Below are 21722 nucleotides of genomic sequence, written 5' to 3' on the forward strand. Positions count from 1 at the left end.
TGAATTGCAGTTTCAATTACTTCAGTATTAAGGCTGATGTATACTTCTGCATCAAGCGCACATGTATGGTCCGGCGCACCCTTCATGCTTTGCAAAGCCCTCGCCGTGGCTGACACTGACACGCACCTCCCAAAAAAACTTAACTACATGTTGCAATGACGCGTAGCGTAAGCTCTGTGATTTCTCGGCTTGTTAGCAGAAAGCCGCGAGCCCGATGAAGTGAGTGTTTATGAGTGTCTAGTCTCATGAAGGAGCTCCAGATGCAAACTTTTTTTTTGTGTTTGCCTTATGATTAAATTTATTGCACGTCTGCTAGTTCCCGCTTCTGAATAAGCGAGTTTTAGCTACTTGTAGCGTTCAGAAAAAAACTAACATCCCTGAAGAAACTTGACACAGAGGAACATAAAAACCTGCCACCAGCTAGCATTTTGGAGGTAATATTGCAGAGCAACACAAACAGCATGCAGAAGTATAAATGCATGGCATTGCGCTGTGAGTAACGCCGATCACTCAATGCAGAAGTATAAACCAAACTTTAGGTGCTGCTTAACTGGATTGCACACACATTTCCAAGCAGCATGTCTTGCAACAGAGAACATCTTGTTAAAAAAAAGTGTATGAATAAACATGTTAGTCATCAGGCAATACTAGAGCATCTAACTATATGACTGTTTCTGATTTGCACATATTTTCAGTGTGCCATCAGTGTTTGTTTGGACAAATGACTCGGTTTTTTATTTTTTTTGTGTGTGTGTGTGTGTGTGTTTTTCAGGCATGACTATTCCAGATGAAGACACAGAAGCAGGTCAAACTAGCAAATACTGCTTGGTTGCTATTGGAAGACTGCAGGTATGTGTGCCGGTCGTAAATTCTCAAACTATGACATGTATAGCTATAAAAACAGGGATTAAATGGGTTGAGTTGTTAAAACGCCTTGTAAATTGTGAGTAGTGTCATATAAAATCCATATATATACAGTGTTGTTTTTTAGCACATGCAAAACCACTTGTTGGTATCAAAGATGATCTTTTAAATTGTCTTAATTTTTTTTTATTCTCAGCATTTTATTTAGGCTTTTTTCTTGATATTTACAAGTTTATTTCTAAATGTCTTAATGTCTTCTTGTTCCACAGAATTTAATGAGTTTATTCTTAACATTTATATTTAATTTAATTACTTTTCTCATAACAAATTATTTTATTCTCAATTTAATAACTTTATTCTCAACATTTTATAATTATTTTTTTTAAATGTAGTTTTTTTTTTAAACATAAGGACTTAAATTTTAAGAAAGTTAAAGTTAAAAGTTATTCAGTTCCAGTTTTCGTTCAAATTTTTTACTTACGAAAAATGAACCACTATATTCTCAAAATGTAATGGGTCTATTTTCAAAGTTTTTTTTTTTTTTTTAATTTAGAAGTCTATTTGTCATAACATAGGGGGCTTCTTGTTTCTCAGAATTGTATGAGCTTAATTTCAACATTTATTTCTTTTTTTATTTAGTGAATTTTTCATGCAATAAATGATTTTATTCTCAATTTAATGACATTATTTTCAACATTTCATTACATTAGTTTTTTTTAATTTAGACATTTTTTTCTTGAAACAATAACTTCTTACATTTTTAAATTTGTTAAATTTAAGAAAACATTGTAAATAAAATGTCAAGAATAAACTAATTCAGTTCCAATGATTTTCTTACAAAAAAGTTCTTAAATTTAACTACTTTATTCAAAATATAACAACTCCGTTCAACAATTTTGTTCTTGTAAAAATAACGACTTCAGTCTTGAAATTTAATGAAATTTAGTAGTTGTTTTTTTTTTTTTTTTAATTTACAAGTTTTTTTTTTTTACCTTCTCCAAATGTACAGAGTTTAATTTGACACTTTAGTCCCTAAAGTATTTTAATATTTTTTATCATTGCTTGGCCCTAAACCTCTTCCATGCATTAGGTCTCATTCACAAAACATTTGTAATTTAAGCTTATACAGACCTTACTTAAACCTCACCTCTGGGTTCACAAATGCATTTGATTTAATAATTAATTGTGAGTTTAAGAAATTCCAGTCATTCGTAAATAGTGCACGAAATCATTGACAATTAGTGTAAGCCCTGTCTACTCATTAAAGTCACACAAATTAAGTGTCCAGGAATGCAGTGGCATATTCTGGACTCCATTCAAAGGTTTGGCTAAAAGACAAATGTGTGTCCAGTAAGGATTTTTAGCCATGCAGCTTCATCATGCCAGACTCTTCTAAAAAGTTGACCAGTGGGTCATGAACTCTATAAAAAATAAATGAGTGGGCAAAAAAGACAACCTTTTTTTTCTATAAACTAACATTTGTAGAATATAAACACTGCCAGAACAGGCATATGAATCATTTACAAAAGCTGTTTGCAATCAAGAAATCATTTAAATTGGATCTGCCTGACAAAGTGAAGTAGACCAAAAGATCCTCAAAAAAACTAGATGTGGAGATTCAAAGAAAATAATTGTGATCTACCCATGTGGAAAGGTTATAAAGCATTAAAACATGCATGACCTTATTCTATACATTTGCTTGATTATCTAAAACATGAAAGTGTGACAAACATGCCAAAAAATAAGACTTCAATAAGGGGCAAACACTTTATCACCAGTCTTGCCAGATGTAGCTGACTGATTCCAGCCCAAAAACTATCCAAAACCCACCGAAATGCAAAAAAACCCCACCCAGTCATCTGGAAATCACACTAAGTGACAGTCCCGAGAACACATTAGAGGGGGCAGGCGTTGAGTTGCAAAACTGCCCGAATTTTTGATACCCTTATGTCATTATTTCATTTTACACCTGCACGATCATGTTCAAAACCGTCCAATCTTGCAACACTGTTTATCACACTACTTTATATATATAGACAGTTGAATTATTAGCCCCCCCCTAAATTATTAGCCCCCCTGTTTATTTTTTTCCCTAATTTCTGTTTAACGAAGGGAAGATTTGGTAACACTTTAGAATAACCATCCATTATAACTAGGTAATAGACCATTAATAAACTGGTAGTTAACAAGTTATAAATGACTTATTAAAGAAAAGTTAAAGGTTTGTTAATTATTTATAACTGTGCCTTATAGGTGGCTAATAGATAACTTACAAGCTGTTAGTTAACAAGTTGTAAATGACTTCTTAACTGTATTTTAATGATTTAAAACTATAACTAATAAATTAGTAATATATCATGAACAAGCGCTTAATAAATAACTTAATAAGACTTAATAAGTATCAGTTAATAGTGTATATATGTTATTGGGACGTTATTCTAAAGTTGCAGCTGTTTTTAATTTATTAACTGTTAGTAAATGAGGAATAGTTGCAACTTTAGAATAATGTCCCCATAACATACGTAAGCTATTAACAAACGCTTAACTAATATATTTACTCACACTTTACAGATCAGTTGTTCACCATATAATAACACCAGTGAAACTTTGTAGAACTTTAAGAAAATACATTTTTATTTATTTTGTTTTCATATTTAGCACTTCATGGGTTTGTATTCTTGTATACTACTGTACTGCCATGTGATGGTTCAGTATGTGTGTTTCTATACATTAAACATAATGTTCAACATTTCATCTGTGGAGTTTTTTTGGTAAAACACAGCACACAGAAAAGCCTATAAGTGGAACAAGGTTAAGATACAAACATTTTATATTTTAATTATCACATCAAATTTCTGTAGCTTGAACTTGTTCCATCCATTTGCTGTTCTACAAAGTTTCCCTGGTATTAGTAGATGGTTAACAAACGATGAACAACTGATCTGTAAAGTGTGAGTAAATATATTAGTTAAACGTTAGTTATTAGCTTAAGCATGGTATTGGGACATTATTCTAGCGTTGCAACTATTCCTCATTTACTAACAGTTAATAAATAAAAAATAGCCACAACTTTAGAATAACGTCCCAATAACATATATACACTATTAACTGCTACTTAACAAGTCTTTATTAAGTTATTTACTAACCGCTTGTTTATGATCTATTACTAATGTATTAGGTATAGTTATGAATAATTAAAATACAGTTAAGAAGTCTTTTACAACTTGTTAACTAACAGCTTGTAAGTTATCTATTAGCAATCTATAAGGCACAGTTATAAATAATTAACAAACCTTTAACTTTTATTTAACAAGTCATTTATAACTTGTTAACTACCAGTTTATTAATGGTCTATTAACTAGTTATAACGGATAGTTATTCTAAAGTGTTACCGAAGATTTTTTTTCAACACATTTCTAAACGTAATAGTTTTAATAGCTCATTTCTAATAACTGATGTATTTTCTCTTTGCCATGATGACAATTCATAATATTTTACTAAATATTTTTCAAGACACTTCTATACAGCTTAAAGTGACATTTAAAGTCCTAACTGGGTTAATTAGGTTAACTAGGCAGGTTAGGGTAATTAGGCAAGTTATTGAATGATTGTTTGTTCTGTAGACTATTGGGGGGAAAAATTGCTTAAAGGGGCTAATAATTTTGTCCTTAAAATGGCTTTAAAAAAATTTAAAACTGCTTTTATTCTAGTCAAAATAAAACAAATAAGACTTTCTCCAGAAGAAAAAATATTATCAGACATACTATGAAAATTTCCTTGCTCTCTTATACGTCATTTGTGAAATTTAAAAAAGAAAAAAAACCAAAAGGGGCTAATAATTCTGACTTCAACTGCGTATATACACTGTATTAATACAACACTTGATATTCCTGTGAGAGAAACCAATGATCTATGATGCATTTATGCTTAGTTCAGCTTGATCCGGAGTTCAGTTTATCTTGATGAATTATGATGAGTCTGGGATTTTAAAATGTATGTAATGCTTGCTCTGGACAGGAGACGTATTAGTATATTTAGCATCTGTCGTTTACCTAAACATATTTGTATTTCTTGTCACATAATATATCTAGGAACTTAATTCATCTGTCACTATAATAAAGTGCCTTGTCAGCTCTCAAATAACAAATAACTCTCTATACTCAGGGTCACTGCAGAAAAGTATTACTTTCTTTAATCTATTTCTACATCTCGCGAATATTTAATACATTTCAAACAATGGTGCAAGTTTGTTTCAATATACATAGCATGGATTTTTCTTTAATCGATTGATTTAAATATTTTTTTAATTTATTTCTTTATGAATCATTAGACTTGTCATGAAAGTAGGCATGCAACATTTATTCTATTTGTTAACATTTGCAAAACACATTGAAATTACCAATAGTACACTAATAACTCACAAAAAGCTGGTTATTGAAGTAATAATTTTTCCTGATTTGCATGCAAACCTATACCCTGTAAAAGCAACAGACTTTGATTAAAAATCAGCTTATTAAAATGTAATAATTAGCAAATCTGACTATTTATTTGTCAGTTGGGATGTTAAACGAATCACTGAAAAGATGAAGATCATTGCAACATATCTTACTGCTCATATATTATCCTGCAGGACACATTTTTATAATTCTTTGGATCAAGAAAACATCTGTTTTCAATGTATTTCCTCAACCCTTTCTTATTTCGAGATGTTTGCTTTGTCTGGAGCTGCTTTAATCCACATTGTGAACTCATTTGTGGGGCACATCACACATTTTAATAAACTGACAGAAAACAGCTTTTAATGTGTTTACATTGGAGTTGCAGAATTTCAGATATATTCAAAGCTGGAAACTTTCCATGGAAAAATAGGGGAATTAATGAGAATGTATGGGAATTACAGGGAAAAAACTGGAAATATATTCTAGATAAACATGACACAACATCCAGGAACAATGACAGTTTTGCTGCTAGATTTTCCATGGTAGTTAATGGCATAATATGGGGAAAAAACAGAAATCTGTGGGAATTAAAGGAAATAAACTGAAAATTTATTCCAGAAAAACACAGCACAACATTCAGAAACAGTAACAGATTTTCTACTAAACTTTTTTTATGTAATTGGTGGCAAAATATGGCAATTAACAGGAAACTATGGGAATTAAATGGGAATAAACTGGAAATTTATCACAGATAACACATCATACCCTCCAAGAACATTAACAGTTTTGGTACTAGATGTTCCATGGTAATTAATACCAAAATATGGGAATGTATGGAAATTAAAGAAAATAAACTGGAAATTTATTTCAGATAAATACCTCACAACATCCAGGAACAATAACGATTTCGCTACTAAACTTTCCATAGTAATTAATGGCAAAATTTTTAAATAAATGGGAAAATATGGCAGATAAAAGAAATGTATGGAAATGAAAGGGAATAAACTGGAGAGTTGAAAAAAATTATAGTTGATTTAAATCTTACAGGATAATCTTGATTAAGGCCACCATATTTAATGCAATTTCATTTAAATGCTCCGAACATCCAGCAATTATAACAGTTTCGCTACTAAACTTTCCATGGTAAATAACGGCTAAACATGGGAATTAACAGGAATGTATGAGGATTAAAGGGGAATAAACTGGAAATTTATTCCACGTAAACACCACAACATCCAGGAACAATAACGGTTTCGCTTCTAAACTTTCCATGGTAATTAACAGCAAAGTATGAAAATTAATAGAGATGTATGACAATTAATCTAGAAATTTACCAAAATGCTGATTAGCCTGTAACAGGGAATGTAATTGTATACAGTTGATATAAATCTTGCAGAATAATCTTGGTTGACACCACCATATTTAATGCAGTTTCAGTTAAATGCTTCAAACATTCAGGAACAATAACAGTTTCGCTAATAAACTTTCCATGGTAATTAACAGCAAAATATGGGAATTAACGATAGTATATAAGAATTAAAGGCAATAAACTGGAAATTTATTTCAGATTATCATGGCACAACATCCAGGAACAATAACATTTTCACCACTAAACCTTTTGAAATAATTAAGGGCAAAATATGGGAATTAGCAAGAATGTATAGGAATTAAGTTGGAATAAACTGATATTTTTTTAGATAAACACCTCACAACATGCAGGAACAATTACAGATCTGCTACCAGGTTTTCCATCTTAATTAACGGCAAAATATGGGAATTATTGGAAAATATATTGCAATTAAAGGTAATTAACTGAAAATTTATTCCAGAAAAACATGGCATAACATCCAGGAACAATAATAGTTTCACTACTAAACTTTCCATGGTTATTAAAAGCAAAATATGGGAATTAACAGTAATCTATGGGAATTGAAGATAATAAACTGAAAATTTATTTCAGATAAACACGGCACAACATCCAGGAACAATAACAATAGTTATTAGTAATAGTTTCACTGCTAAACTTTCTATGATTTAAAAAATGACAAAATATTGAAATAATTGGAATTAAAAGGAAATCAATTGGAAATTTACAAAATAGCAGATTAACCCAAAACAGGGGATGTAATTGTGTATAGTTGATTTAAGTGTTGCAGGAGAATTATGGGTGACACCATTACATTTAATGCAATTTCAGTTAAATGCCTCTTCATGTAAAATTGCTAAACTCCTCATTTGTAAGTCGTTTAGACAAAAGAAAAGAAGCTAAAAAATTAAATGAAATGACTAAATGTCTACCCTGCCCATTCCTCAATCACACACACTCAGGGGATGGAGAATTACCCTGTTTACTTCACAGTGAAGCCACATCTTTGCATTTGAATCAAACATTACATCCATTCAGTTTAATAAATACTCTCCCACATCTTAAACCATACAGACAACTGTAACTAATGTTTTGACGATCCCATGACTGTGTTGCGCAACAAAGCATGCATCTGCTGGTTTGAGAACCAGACCATCTGTTTGTATGTAAAACTCTTCATCATCTCGTCCCTCAGGTGACCAGCTCTCCCGTTTCAATGGATATGAACGGACTTTCAGTTCCGACTGAATTCCTTTCGCGCCACAATTCGGATGGCATCATCACATTCGTGGACCCTCGATGCATCAACGTGATTGGCTACCAACCTCAGGTCATTATCACCTTGAAACTTCATATTAAATGAACACCACACATTTTTTTTTGAAAATATAGGCTCCTTTTACATCTCCTCTGGAGTTAAACAGTTGAGTATTACCATTTTTTAATCCATTGAGCTGATGTTTGGGTCTGACAGGAGCACTTTTAGCTTAGCTTAGCACAATTAATTGAATCGGGTTAGACCAGGGGTGTCAAACTCAATTCCTGGAGGGCTGAAGCCCTGCACAGTTTAGTTCCAACCCTGCTCCAACACACTTACCTGTAGGTTTCAAACAAGCCTGAAGGACTCAATTAGTTTGATCAGGTGTGTTTAATTAGGGTTGGAACTAAACTGTGCAGAGCTGCGGCCCTTTTGGAACCGAGTTTGAAACCTGTGGGTTAGACCATTAGCATCTCGTTCATAAAATGACCAAAGTGTTTAAGAAAAAAAATTTCTTAAAGCTTGACTCTTCTGTAGTCACATTGTATACTAAGGCTGTGGAAAATAAAAAATTGCTGTTTTCTAGGCTAATATGGCTATTGGAAATTGTTACAACCTCTTTGATGTTAGTCTAGGGTAAAAGTAGTAACATTGGAAAGGTGTGATACTTTTACAAGTGATGGGTGAAAGTAAAAGACACAAACAACAGAACTGCCAACAAAAGTGATTTCATGTACAAAAAGTGAAATCAGAATAATGCCCAAATATATATACAATAATAAGAAATATTTACAATAACAATAAAGTAACAAATTAAACAAAGTATTAAACAAAATCAGGTCAACTCAAGAGTAAAGGGATGCTAGTGAAGCCAAATCAAAGAAATAAATATAACAAAACAATTCTAACTCATAAGCAAACCCCTTACCTCGCTAGAAGTATGAAAAGAAAAAGAAAAGAAAAATCTTCAGCGGCAAGCGTCGTAATCTTACCTATACTGAACTAAAACAAAACAAATACATAGATGGCATTCACTTCTTATCTGGTGTTTTAAACAATTGATTGACTACGTGTTTGTATGATCGAAGTCGTACAACTTCTTCCCTGTCCACCTTAATCTGAGGACAAAGTCAACTCTCACTATAATCTCTTACTTTTGTTGGCCAGGTAAGAGTTGGACCAAAAAGTAACAAACAAATAATCGAAATTAATATGTACAAAAATCACAAAGTAGTTAAAAAATGGGCAGAAATAATACTAGATAATTTTATCCAAACGGAAGTTAAGCGAAAACAACGAATAACAAAATCATGTCAGAAAACACACAAAAACAGGATCAAAGGAAAAGCGCGCTCTCATCCGCTCTCCCTGGCGTCCTTTTATGTGACAGTGCCACATCACCCAATGATGAGTAACTTCCGCTAAGGCAGACCTAAAGGATATGACAGGCAGAGATGGGGAGAGAGAGAGAGAGAGAACGGGATGCAAAAATCCCACCAATTTACGGCAATCGTAACAAAATATATTCTCATTCTGGCTTAAAAATGAGGAAAGTTTGCTGCCATACCAGGGCTGCAGCAGGTGCAATAATATTACGCATGTCTGAAAATTGTCAATTTTATATTGAATGAACACTACACTTTTAATTTTTTTTAATGGAGTAAAACAGTTTTACCATTTTTGCATTCATTAAGCTAGTCTTTGGGTCTGGTGGAAGCACTTTTAGCGTAGCTTAGCATAAATGATTGAATCGGATTAGACCATTAGCATCTCACTCATAAAATGACCAAAGTGTTTTGATAATTTTCCTTTTTAGAGCTCAACTCTTCTGTAGTTTTATCGTATACTAAGACTGATGGAAAATGAAAAGTTGCTATTTTGTAGGGCAACATGACTAGGAACTATACTCTTATTCTGGCGTAATAATAAAGGAAGTTTGCTGCCATACCAGGGCTGCAGCAGGTGCAGTGATGTTATGCAGAGATATTAAAGGAACATTACACTTTTTAGTTTTTTTTTAAAAGAGTAAAACAGTTTACCATTTTTGTATTCATTAAACTAATCTTTGGAGCTGGTGGAAGCACTTATAGCGTAGCTTAGCATAAATAATTGAATCAGATTAGACCATTAACATCTCACTCAATAAATGACCAACGTGTTTCAATCATTTTCCTATTTAAAGCTTGACTCTTCTGTAGATATATTGTGTACTAAGACTGATGGAAAATGAAAAGTTGCTATTTTCTAGGCCAATATGGCTAGGAACTATACTCTCATTCTGACTTAATAATAAATGAACTTAGCTTGCTTGCCATGACTGCAGCAGGTGCAGTGATATTACACAGTGCCTTAAAATTGTCAAACTTCTCTGCATATTTAAGCAATGCAACCATATAGAAGAAACCACCATATTTCCAGGCGATGTGTAATATCTTTGCGTCTGCTGTAGCCTTGGTATGGGAGCGAAGTACCTTAATTATTAAGCCAAAATGAGAGTATAGTTCCTATCCATATGAGGCCTAGAAAATGGCAACCTTGCAATTTAATACACAATGTAACAACAGAAAAGTCCAGCTTTAAATAGGAAACGTATTGAAATTCTTTGGTCATTTTTAAGTGAGATGCTAATAGTCTAATCCAATTCAATGATCTATGCTAAGCTAATTCCTATTTTAAGTTTGACTCCTCTGTAGTTACATCGTGTACTAAGACTGATGGAAAATGAAAAGTTGCTATTTTCTAGCCTAATATAGCTAGGATCTATACTTTCTTTGCGGTGTGTTTATAAATGAAGTTTGCTGCTTTACCAAGGCTACAGCAGATGCAATGATAGACCACAGATTAGACCATTAGCATCTTGTTCATAAAATGACCAAAGTGTTTCGAAAATTTTTCACTTCACTCTTTTGTAGTTACATTGTGTACTAAGACTGTGGAAAATAAAAGTTGCTATTTTCTAGGCCAATATGACTAGGAACTATACTCTTATTGTGACTTAATAATAAATGAACTTAGCTTGCTTGCCATAACTGCAGCAGGTGCAGTGATATTACTCATTCATTCATTCATTCATTCATTCATTTTCTTGTCGGCTTATTCCCACAGCGGAATGAACCGCCAACTTATCCAGCAAGTTTTTACGCAGCGGATGCCCTTCCAGCCACAACCCATCTCTGGGAAACATCCACACACACATTCACACACACATTCATACACTACGGACAATTTAGCCTACCCAATTCACCTGTACCACATGTCTTTGGACTGTGGGGGAAACCGGAGCACCCGGAGGAAACCCACGCGAACGCAGGGAGAACATGCAAACTCCACAAAGAAACGCCAACTGAGCCGAGGTTCGAACCAGCGACCTTCTTGCTGTGAGGCGACAGCACTACCTACTGCGTCACTGCCTCGCCCTTGATATTACACAGTGTCCTAAAATTGTCAAACTTCCCTCAATATAAGCAATGCAACCATATAGAAGAAGCCACCAGATTATATGTAATATCATTGCGTACTTTGATTATTACACCAAAATGACAGTATAGTTCCTATCCATATGAGGCCTAGAAAATAGCACCTATTCATTTTAATACACAATGTAACAACAGAAAAGTCGAGCTTTAAATAGGAAAGTTATTGAACCTCTTTAAACATTTTTAGTGACATGCTAATGGTCTAATTCGATTCAACAGTCTATGCTAAGCTAAGCTAAAAGTGCGACTGTCAGACACAAAGCCACAGCCATATCACCCTGCAGCCCAAGACCGGTTACTCACTGAAGCTAAGCAGGGCTGAGCCTGGTCAGTACCTGGATGGGAGACCACATGGGAACACTAGGTTGCTGCTGGAAGTGGTGTTAGTGAGGCCAGCAGGGGGCGCTCAACCTGTGGTCTGTGTGAGTCCTAATGCCCCAGTAAAAGTGAAGGGGACACTACACTGTCAGTGGGCGCCGTCTTTCGGATGAGACGTTCAACCGAGGTCCTGACTATCTGTGGTCCCATGGCACCTCAGAGTCAGTGGTGAAAGAGCAGGGGTGTAACCCTGGTGTCCTGGCCAAAGTCCCTCTATCGGCCCTTACAATCATGGCCTCTCAATCATCCCCTTCCACCAAATTGGCTCTATCACTGTCTCTCCACTCCACCAATAGCTGGTGTGTGGTGAGCGCACTGGTGCCGTTGTCCTTTGGCAGCCGTTGCATCATCCAAGTAGATGCTGCACACTGGTGGTGGTGTGGAGAAACCCCCCCTCATGGTTGTGAAGCGCCTTGGGTGGATGGCCATACACAATAAATGCGCTATACAAATACACATTACATTAAATTACATTACAAAGATCAGCTGAGTTGATTAAAAAAAAAGGTAAAACTCAACTATTGTATCTTAGGGGTGTTGTGAAATGCCTATTTTTAAAAAAAGTGGAGTTTTTTTTTAAATGCACATCTGCAGTAACTAAATCTGACAATATTTATGTTTATTTGTTTATTTTGAAATCCATCAGTCCTTGAGATGACATCAATCCCAGTCAGACTGAATAACAGAGAATATTGAGGCTTATCGCTGCTTGAAAACAGTCAAACTTTTTCCCAGTTATTATTCATCGTGACCCTGATGCTGTCTGCATTCTCCATGTTTCACAAGTACTAAGGGCTTGTATAAATCAAGCATTCATACGACTGTTCATTTTATTGGGTTTACACAGGATCTTCTTGGCAAAGACATTCTGGAGTTCTGCCACCCGGAGGACCAGAGCCACCTTCGGGAGAGTTTCCAGCAGGTACGCCAAAACCAGATTAAACCCAACACCAATCACATATTTCCCACATGATGTTTTTTTTTAACAGATCAAGGAATATTTCACTGTGTTTCCTATAATATACATTTTTTCTTCTGGAGAAAGTCTTGTTTGTTTTATTTCGGCTAGAATAAAAGCAGTTTTTAATTTTTTAAAAATGAAAAAAAAATGTAATGCTGTTTTTTTGATTGTCTACAGTACAAACTATCGTCATACAGTAACTTGCCTAATTAACCTAGTTAAGCGTTTAAATGTCACTTTAAGCTGTCTTGAAAAATATCTAGTAGAAAAGTATTTACTTCCATCATGACAAAGATAAAAGAAATCAGTATTTAGAAATGAATTATTTAAAGTATTATGTTTAAAAATGTGATCTTCATTTCGTTAAAATAAATTGTGGTAAAATATATAGGCTAATGATTGAGGAGGACTAAGAATTCTGACATCTGTGCAAATAAATAAAATACATAATTATTAGCCTTTCTGTGAATTTTTTTGTGAACTTGCGAATTTCCCAAGTGATGTTTAACACTGAATTTACACTGAAGATATTGTTGATAACAATATTTTAAATAACTAAATGAATTCATCTATAAATTTACATAATCTTTGCCATGATGACAGTACATTATATTTTACCTGTAATTTTGTAAGATACTAGTATTCAGCTTAAAGTTTTTAACTAGGTTAATTAGATTTGTTAGGCAAGTCATTGGACAACAGTGTGTTGTTCTGTAGCAAACAAATAATTTCTAATAATATTGATTGTTTAGTTTAAAAAATAAATATTAAAAACTGCTTTGATACTTGCCAAACTAAGCGAAATAAGACTTTCTCCAGAAGACAAAAATATAATAGGAAGTACTGTGAAATGCCCTTGCTCTGTCAGACATCTCTTAGGAAATATTTTAATAAAAATAAAATAAAAATTCACACGGTTATAAACTTATTTACAAAAAAAAGGTGTTAGTTAATTTAATAAAGACCACAATTATTCCTAAATCAAATATTTAACATAATATCTAAAAAACAAAAAAAAAGAAATTAAAAGAATTGCATATTATTTAAACTTTATACTTCTCCATCGAGTGATCGGCAAATGCCTTGCGCATAGCCGTGCATTTATACTTCTGCATGCTGTTTGTGTTGCTCTGCAATAACACTTCTGAAACACTAGCTGGCAGTAGGTTTTTATGTTCCTCTATGTCAAGTTTTTTCATGGGTGTTGTTGTAAAAAAAAGTAAAAATAAATGAGTGAAGAGAGAGAACCCAGTCCAGGAGACTCGAAACAAGCAGAATTCCTTTATTGAGACGTGTTGGTTAATCTGCAGTCATACAGCATCTTTAAGAAGTCCATGTGTCTGCAGAGCCTACTGGAGGTATGCAGTCTGCGAGCTTCATCACAAGTCTGAATTAAAACAATGATTTGCTGTCTATATTGTGTTCTTAGGAGGAGGGGAAATGGCTAAACAAAGCATGCAAATTCAGTATTGGAGTCAGCATGATAACCAGCATATAGGTGTTAGAAACCTGCCCAGCAACTGACCAGATGAGTTAATCAACAAAAGGGTTTCTTTAGCAAGAAGGCATCACCCAAAGACAAAGGCAGAGTCGTTAAAAGCCTGCCCATAGCATTTGCATCACTTTGGTTTAGCCACTAGTCGGAAAGACAAAGGTTAATGTCTCTCAAGGCTGGGCTGTTAATGAAATTACATAATTAAAAATCAAAGAATATAACTTTTCTGTTATATGTAGATTATTGTTCATTTAAAATTAGATTACATTTATATTTCCACAGTATTTTTTCTGAACACTACCTTAATGTACAAGTAGCAAGAACGCACTCAGTCTGAGGCGGGAACAGGCAGACGTGCAGCAACTTTAATCATAAGGTTGAAAAAAACAACAGTCTCCATCTGGAGCTCTTCCACGAGACTCCACACTAGTAAACACTCGCGGCTCTCAGCACTGCTCACATCATCACCGCTGCCACATGTCCAATCAAAGAGCTTGTGCTACGAGTCGTTGCAACGTGTAGTTCCATTTTTTGAGAGGTGGGCGTTAGTAGCTATGTTTCCATCCAAAAATGCTAATTTAATTTTGTGCGCAAAACTAGAATATTACATATAAGACATGCAAATAAAGCATTGCTTCCATCCAAAGAGTCTAAGCGAACAAAATAGACACATCCTGATTAACTGGCGCCAAATATCAACAATAAAAACTGAATTTGCTGCTGTTGGAGAAGCTGCATGAATCTTTTCTTTATTTAATAAATGACTTGTGCCTCAGAAGACAATCCTGACACACGGTGGTGTTTGAAAGCGTGAGACGCAGAGCACAGATGTTGTTGATTCTGGAGGTCTTTAATAATGTAATAACACTAATACTAAGATGGATATGTCACGACGGTCAGTGACCACCTGAGGGCGCTGTAGTTCAACAGGACTCAGAAGGAACTACAGCGTCCCAAAGAGAATACAACTCCATACTTACCACGCGCATACACCGAAACACATACACTGATCTGCCATCACAGCTGTGTCTGTTTTACCGTTGATTATCTGGACTATATATTCTATCATTCCACCACTGTTGATCATCGCATCGTTTGTCTTCCTTGTCTTTCTTGTTCCCAGTTCCCAGTAAGTCTGTTATTCCAAGTTGTTGTTTCTGATCTTGCCTTGTATCTTGCTGTAGTCTAGTTCATGTTTATCTGTCTTAGTTTCTTGTTTCGTTGCTTATTTGTTACTCTGCACCTTGATATTTTTGGATTTTTGTTCACTGTTTTTGCACTATAGTATATTAAAATCTGCACTTGAATCCGCTATCTTTTGTTATTGTTTTGATCACGCTAACGTGACAGGATAAGGCATTTTAGAATGTCCAAAACAACATTTCAGATGTTTTACGATGCGCTCAGCCTGCTGGTTTATCCATTTACACACATATTTATCATCACAATGTCTCTTATTACAAAATCACATGACCTTTTTAATGCACATACTGGAATTTGTTGGGTAAAAGTGTTTCCATTGTAGTTTATGCTCATCTTTTCTTATTGAATAAAACGTTTATCCTACCAAGTTATGTGCATACATTATTATGTGCATTTTCAAAATGTATGCACATCTTAGCGTTTCCATCAACCTATTTTTTATGTGCATATGCAAAATGCGCATAAGAATATAGGTGCATGACACTGTAGCTAGTGTCAGCATCAGCCACAGCAAGGGGTATGCGACCGTGCGACCATAGGACTTCGCTGGTTTAGGGCTATGTTGTGCCCGACCATACGCTTAGAATGACCAAGAGTCGACACTAGTGTAATTTGGGAAACAGCCACTAGAGGGCGCGGTGGCCATTTTGGAATGAAAACTCCAATAGAACAACAGCATATTATAAGTCTTTAAAATAAACTATTAAAAGTGCTGATGATTGTGATAGTAAGTGTTGTATTGTTGTCTTTCAGGTTGTATCTCAGCTTTAATGCGCTTTTTAAATAAATAGATAAAAAACAAAGCAGCTGCTTGCCAACGCGACAGTAATGAGATCCAATGGACGGCCGATCACTTTCACTCCAAAATGGCGGAATCCAGGGCTGTTGCTGGGCGCTGCTGTTGCAATGAAACGTTCTATTGAGTGTCGCCTCTTGGTCATTCTAAGCTGTTTGGCTTGACTCAGAAGTATAAATCAGCCTTTACAAACACTTTAAAAAGAGCAACTGACCCTTCGCTAAGCCACACCCAAAAACTGCCACCCACCAATCGTGGCTTAGCAACTGTAGCTACGCGCAGGGGCTCTGTCAAGCTTTGGAGTGAGTGCATATGGATTGTGCAAATCTAATACCCGGTGTCCTTAAAGTTTGGATGGGATGGTGGAATTTTTTCCCTTTTCAAAACCAAAAATCCAAGAGGACAAATGCCAGCGTGGATTAAACTCTGTGAGGGGCGCTAAAGGAGCGGAGTTAAGTTGGTTTTGTTTTGATATTCCTGACACATTCATTGACAGACCGACAGCAATAACTCACACACCTCTTACACTAAACACATCTAAACTGTTTCTCCTACAAAAGTACAATGCAGGTTATGTTTTACAGCTGTCTTATACCTTTATTTTCGCTCGATATTGTGAGTAATGCTCCGTTTAAGCCTTCGCAATAGTAACGTTAGTCATACTAATAGCGAATAGGTCTAATGACATGAGTTATTGATCTGGAAAATACGAATCTGCGAATCTGTTGTTAACTTTACTGAACTTCATATTTCCATCTATTTTAAGCTATATATATTTGAAATTACAAATCAACAGAACAAAACCGAGATATGATCACAAACTGAGCACTTGTGATCAATATACTTTACCCGCAGCCGTTTTTCAATAATTTATAATAAGCACACAAACATACTGACAGTAATAGGTAACTTACTATACATTGTTATGGGTCAATGATGCTAATATTCGGCACAAATATATCAGTTCCCCCTTTCTGGCTGTTCTTTCTATGAATGAATTTTGTAGAAGGACTGTCCATGCATGTTTCCTCGTCAGTTAGTAATGCTATTTTTCATTGCACAAGAATTAATCTATCAGAGTTTTTGGCTAAAAATAGAGAAATCATGGTTTCATTTGTTATTGTTAGATTATTTTTAAAGTTCACCTCTTCTGCTGTGCATGAGCTAAGCTGTTGAATGGTCAGCGTATGAGGCGGCTAGGCTAAGCTAGCTTAAATTTTGATCAAATTATACTCTCTAATCCGTTGCCTATTATGTCGTGAATATACTCCTGTAATGCATACTGCAGTCCTTTTTTGTCTGGCTTTCTCATATATCTCACCTGTTTGCCAAAAAGGACATTATATCTCTGGCAGTGTCTGACACCGGCGCACACACATTGGCCGTTTCTCAATATGCGTTCTTATCTGTACTTGCGTTCTTGTGTCCTCGTGAAATGTTATCAACCGTCGCCAAAGTACTGTTTCAAGTCAAAGTACACATGAAATTCCCGGATGTGTTCTTCCTCTGGCCTTTAGCCAAGGATGCATCGAGAGGTGACTTGTGCGAACATTCGGAGCCCAGGTATCCCAAAATGCATTACAGTGTAACCAGCGAAAGCTAATGGAGGAGGAGTAAGGCCGCACGGTTTTAAAAATACTCCTTTACTGTGTCACAAAATAAAGTTTTAAGATTTTTACAGGCGAGAATGTAGTTGTTTTAAACTGAAATCGGCAGTTTATTAACAAAAATAGCGCTTCTTTAACGATGTGGCTCAGCTTATGCAGACTCCGACTCCCAGCCTGCCAGCGGGAGCTCCGTCATCAGCTCCCCCGCCAGAGCAGCTTTACTTTGGCCAGGCCATCTCGGACGTACCACTGGATCTCATCTCTCCATTGTAGTTAAAACATGATATTTAATACATCTTGTGAATATCTAATGGACAGTTTTTGGTCTTATAAATTTATTATTTGTTCTCAAGTGTATTATTTTGGCAGTTTTATTTTGTTACCTTTTATAATTGTCTTTAATTATGTTACCGTGTTTACGCTGTTTGTCTTTGTTTACCAAGTTGCTTGACGTAATCTTTATTTCTTATCGTGTATGTCTTTATTTCTTATTTTGTGTATAATTACCATTGTAGTTTTATAAATCTGATTATCAAAGACACGTGTATAATAACTCATTTTAATTCACATTTATATGAATATATGTGTATATTTTCTTAAATCAAAAATGTAGATTTATAATATTAATATAATATTAATTAAATCATTTTATTGTTAATGTACAGTGAAACTGATGAATCCATGGTGAGTTAAGTGACGTTATGAAGTACACTGCTGTTCCATTTGAAGAAGTACGGGACTTGTGTCCTCGCCTCCTCGGGAGTTCGTTCTTCCAAGTCTGAACCTGACAAGTTTGAACTTCCAAGGATGCAAGTCCGAACTTTGCGTACTTGGTATTGAGAAACAGCCATTGTAAAAGCCGTGCCAGGCATGAAAGCTTGACAGGCGTAGCAACAGTAACTAAGGAGGGCGGGGCTTAGCAAAGGGTCAATTTTATTCAACTTTGTGTTGGAAAATGTGATGTTAGGTTCTTAAATCAAAGCCAATTGCTGTGAAATTGTTGTGCATGTTTATTATGATTATTATGGAAAAACTGCCATACAAACACTACATAATATAGTTTTTTTCTTAAGACAAAAATGTAAAAGTTCTACCTAGATTATTGGAAATGTTTCTAATCCCTTTTCCAAGTAAAAAAAAAAGTAAAGCAATTTTTTTAAATCATCCCTCTACTCAGAGTTTCCTCAATCATGTGGTCCTTCTTGAATTCAAAATGAATTTCAAAAGTGCTCATATTTGGCAAGCTTTCATTATCAAACCATCAATTTCAATCAAAACGCAAGCATTTCTCGTGCAATTCCACCAATAGAAAAACATCTTAGCTGCTTTCATCTGATATTTTACAGCCCGTGGTCCTCTGTATGTCTACTTTATTTTCATTTCTCCAAAAAGAAACATCTAAAACAAGGCTAACTGAGAACTCCATCATCTCCAGAGCTATAAACGAGCTCTGGGGTGACATTATGAGAACATTGCATGCCAATAAAAGCACATTTTTCTCAACGCATCCCACAACCCTGTGACTCCCTGCTCCGGTCAGCACTGAGTTTAGCTTTTGGCTCTTAGAGAAGTCTGTTAATAGGTGTTGATCGGCCACTGCTGAGAGTTTCTCCAAGTCCATTGAGAACCTATAGAGTGTGATGAAAATCAGACGAGTGTTCGCTTCCATATTTGAAGAGGTTTCCTCTATTGCACCTGTTATTGTTGTTTGTCTTCCTCTTGTTTGATTCCTTTGCCAATTGACCCTTGCAAACCCAGAGCCACTTCTCTAACTGATAAGATTTCAGTATCAGTCATGGCACTCCCCTATCAATTTGTGAACTCCTCAAGTAAATAGTGAATAACTTTTGGGTAAAATGAATGATTTCAGACAGAGAGTCGGACGAAAAGGTCAGCGTCAGGTTTGCGTAGGGTGTGCCCTATCCAATCCATCTTCTCTTCCAGATTTCTGCTTCTATTGGGGGTTAAATCCTTCCCCATATGTGGAGAATCTGTCTGAGACAGGTATTGATGAATGTCTAGATTCTTCGGGTGGTAGTTTTGGTTATCCTTTAGGTTTCAACCTTGTACAACAATACTGACTTCACAGTTGAACTGATGGGTCTTGGTGGTCAGAGTAAATTCTCTCAAAGCCCAGATGTTCTTGAGCTGGATGAAGCGATTCTTGCTTTGCAGATTCTTGCTGTAATGTCTTTATCTGTTCCACCTTGCTGGGTGATGATATTGCCCGGGTAGATAAAAGACTGTACCTGCTCCAGGGAACTTCCATTCAGGGTTAAGGCTGATTTATACTTCTGCGTCAACCGCACGCGTATGCTACGGCGCAGCCTGTGCGTTGACACATAGCCCTAAGCCGGCGTCACTGACGGGCACTTCTCAAAAAGTGTAACTACACGTCGCAACGACACGTAGTGCAATCTATGTGATTGGTCGGCTTGGTAGCGCTGACAAGCCAGGGTGGGACCGAGAGCCGCGCGAGCTCAATAAAGCGATTGTTTACGAGTGTGGATTCCCGTGAGGCAGCTTTGGAAGGAAAGTTTTGTTTTTTGTTTACCTCATGGGTAAACAGTTGTCACATGTCCGCTGATTCCTTCCTCAAAAAAAAAAAAAAGAGTTTGAGCCAATTGTACATTCAGGAAGCGTTAAGAAAAAAACTAAACGGCAGCAAAGAAACTCGACACAGAGGAACATTAACACCTCACTGCCCACTAGCGTTTCGGAAGTGTTAATGCAGACCAACAGAGACAGCGCGCAGAAGTATAAATGCACAGCTACGAGCGTAGCATGCGCCGTGGGTTACGCCGGTCACTTGAAGCAGAAGTATAAACCAGGCTGTACTGGGTTGTTGCAGCTCAACATCCACACAAAGAAGATCAACTCCAGCTGCAACAATCCCTTTTGTACAACATGGCAGAAATTGTTGAATTTTTGGGAACTTGGGAACATTGATAATTCTTTTGTAACTCTCATTCTTATTCATTTATTAATTTGTAAACTGTGAACTCCTAGTTCTCGGATTTTCATAGAGCTGACTCCTACTTCTCTTTTTAAAAAAGCACCGCAGTAATCTTGCATGTGATTTGTCTTGAATTCAAAATGATTAAATTCACAGAATATTGACGTTCTGATTGGCCGGATGGCAAGTCAATCAAACTATCAGTGAGTGAAGTGTCAATTATTCCTCAAAATCTCCTTTCCTGCTCTTCACCTCATCCGATTCCCTTATCTGTAATCTTTTATCTCTATTCCCCCTGCTTGCAATCCTTTTTAGCCCCCCAATCCCCCCCTTTCATTGCTTTGTCTTTGCTATCAGCATTCACTTTGCATTTCAATATCCACACACGCACATTTATGCCAAACTCAAGGGATGATCTTGTGGGCACTTGAAGGGTGGGCACAGTGTTTTTTTTTCTCAGTTTTTTTAAACTCCCCGGACGATTTTGCCCTCAATATTACGTGCTCCGCTTCTTAAAAGACCCTCGAATCCTCTCGGAAGGCCAAGGTTGAGTGGTCAGGAACGCCACAAAGAGATTTGTCAAAGTACTTTCACCCGTTTCTTTACTGCGTAAAGTCTGTTGACGGCTGATAAAGACCCCTCTGGCTGACATCCAGAAAAGCCTTCAGATAACCGGCCGTCTTAGAAACCGGAGACCACACAAAACACGCTCGCGCAGACACCTGTTTCTGAGGCTTATCTGCGTCTTATCTTGTACTTCTGAAGCCAAGTGGAACAAAAGCCGACAATTTATGCGTAGCGAGACGTGTGTTATTGTTGGCCCGTGCTTTCGATATTGAGTGCCGGCAGATGTCAGAGGCTAGAACAATGTACATTCAGAGAGTTTCTTGATGTTGAGGACTACTGGAGGCTCACTTGACAGA

The 21722-nt window shown here is 35.9% G+C and overlaps 1 protein-coding gene across 17 annotated transcripts in view; it reads left to right on the forward strand.

Moving 5' to 3' along the window:
- arnt2 (aryl hydrocarbon receptor nuclear translocator 2) overlaps positions 1-21722 on the forward strand; it is a 180227-nt gene that overhangs the window by 93495 nt on the left and 65010 nt on the right. For all 17 annotated transcript variants that reach the window (XR_015494926.1, XR_015494925.1, XR_015494928.1 and 14 more), the window contains 3 exon segments: positions 773-849; positions 7865-7999; positions 12629-12703. Coding sequence is in view for 9 of the 17 variants with exons in the window: in XM_087259979.1 (XP_087116105.1) it covers positions 773-849; positions 7865-7999; positions 12629-12703 (287 nt within the window). In the remaining 8 variants the exon portion in view is untranslated.

Source organism: Danio rerio, chromosome 7 (assembly GCF_052040795.2).
Source record: "Danio rerio strain M-AB ecotype USA chromosome 7, GRCz13ab, whole genome shotgun sequence".
Taxonomy (NCBI): domain Eukaryota; kingdom Metazoa; phylum Chordata; class Actinopteri; order Cypriniformes; family Danionidae; genus Danio; species Danio rerio.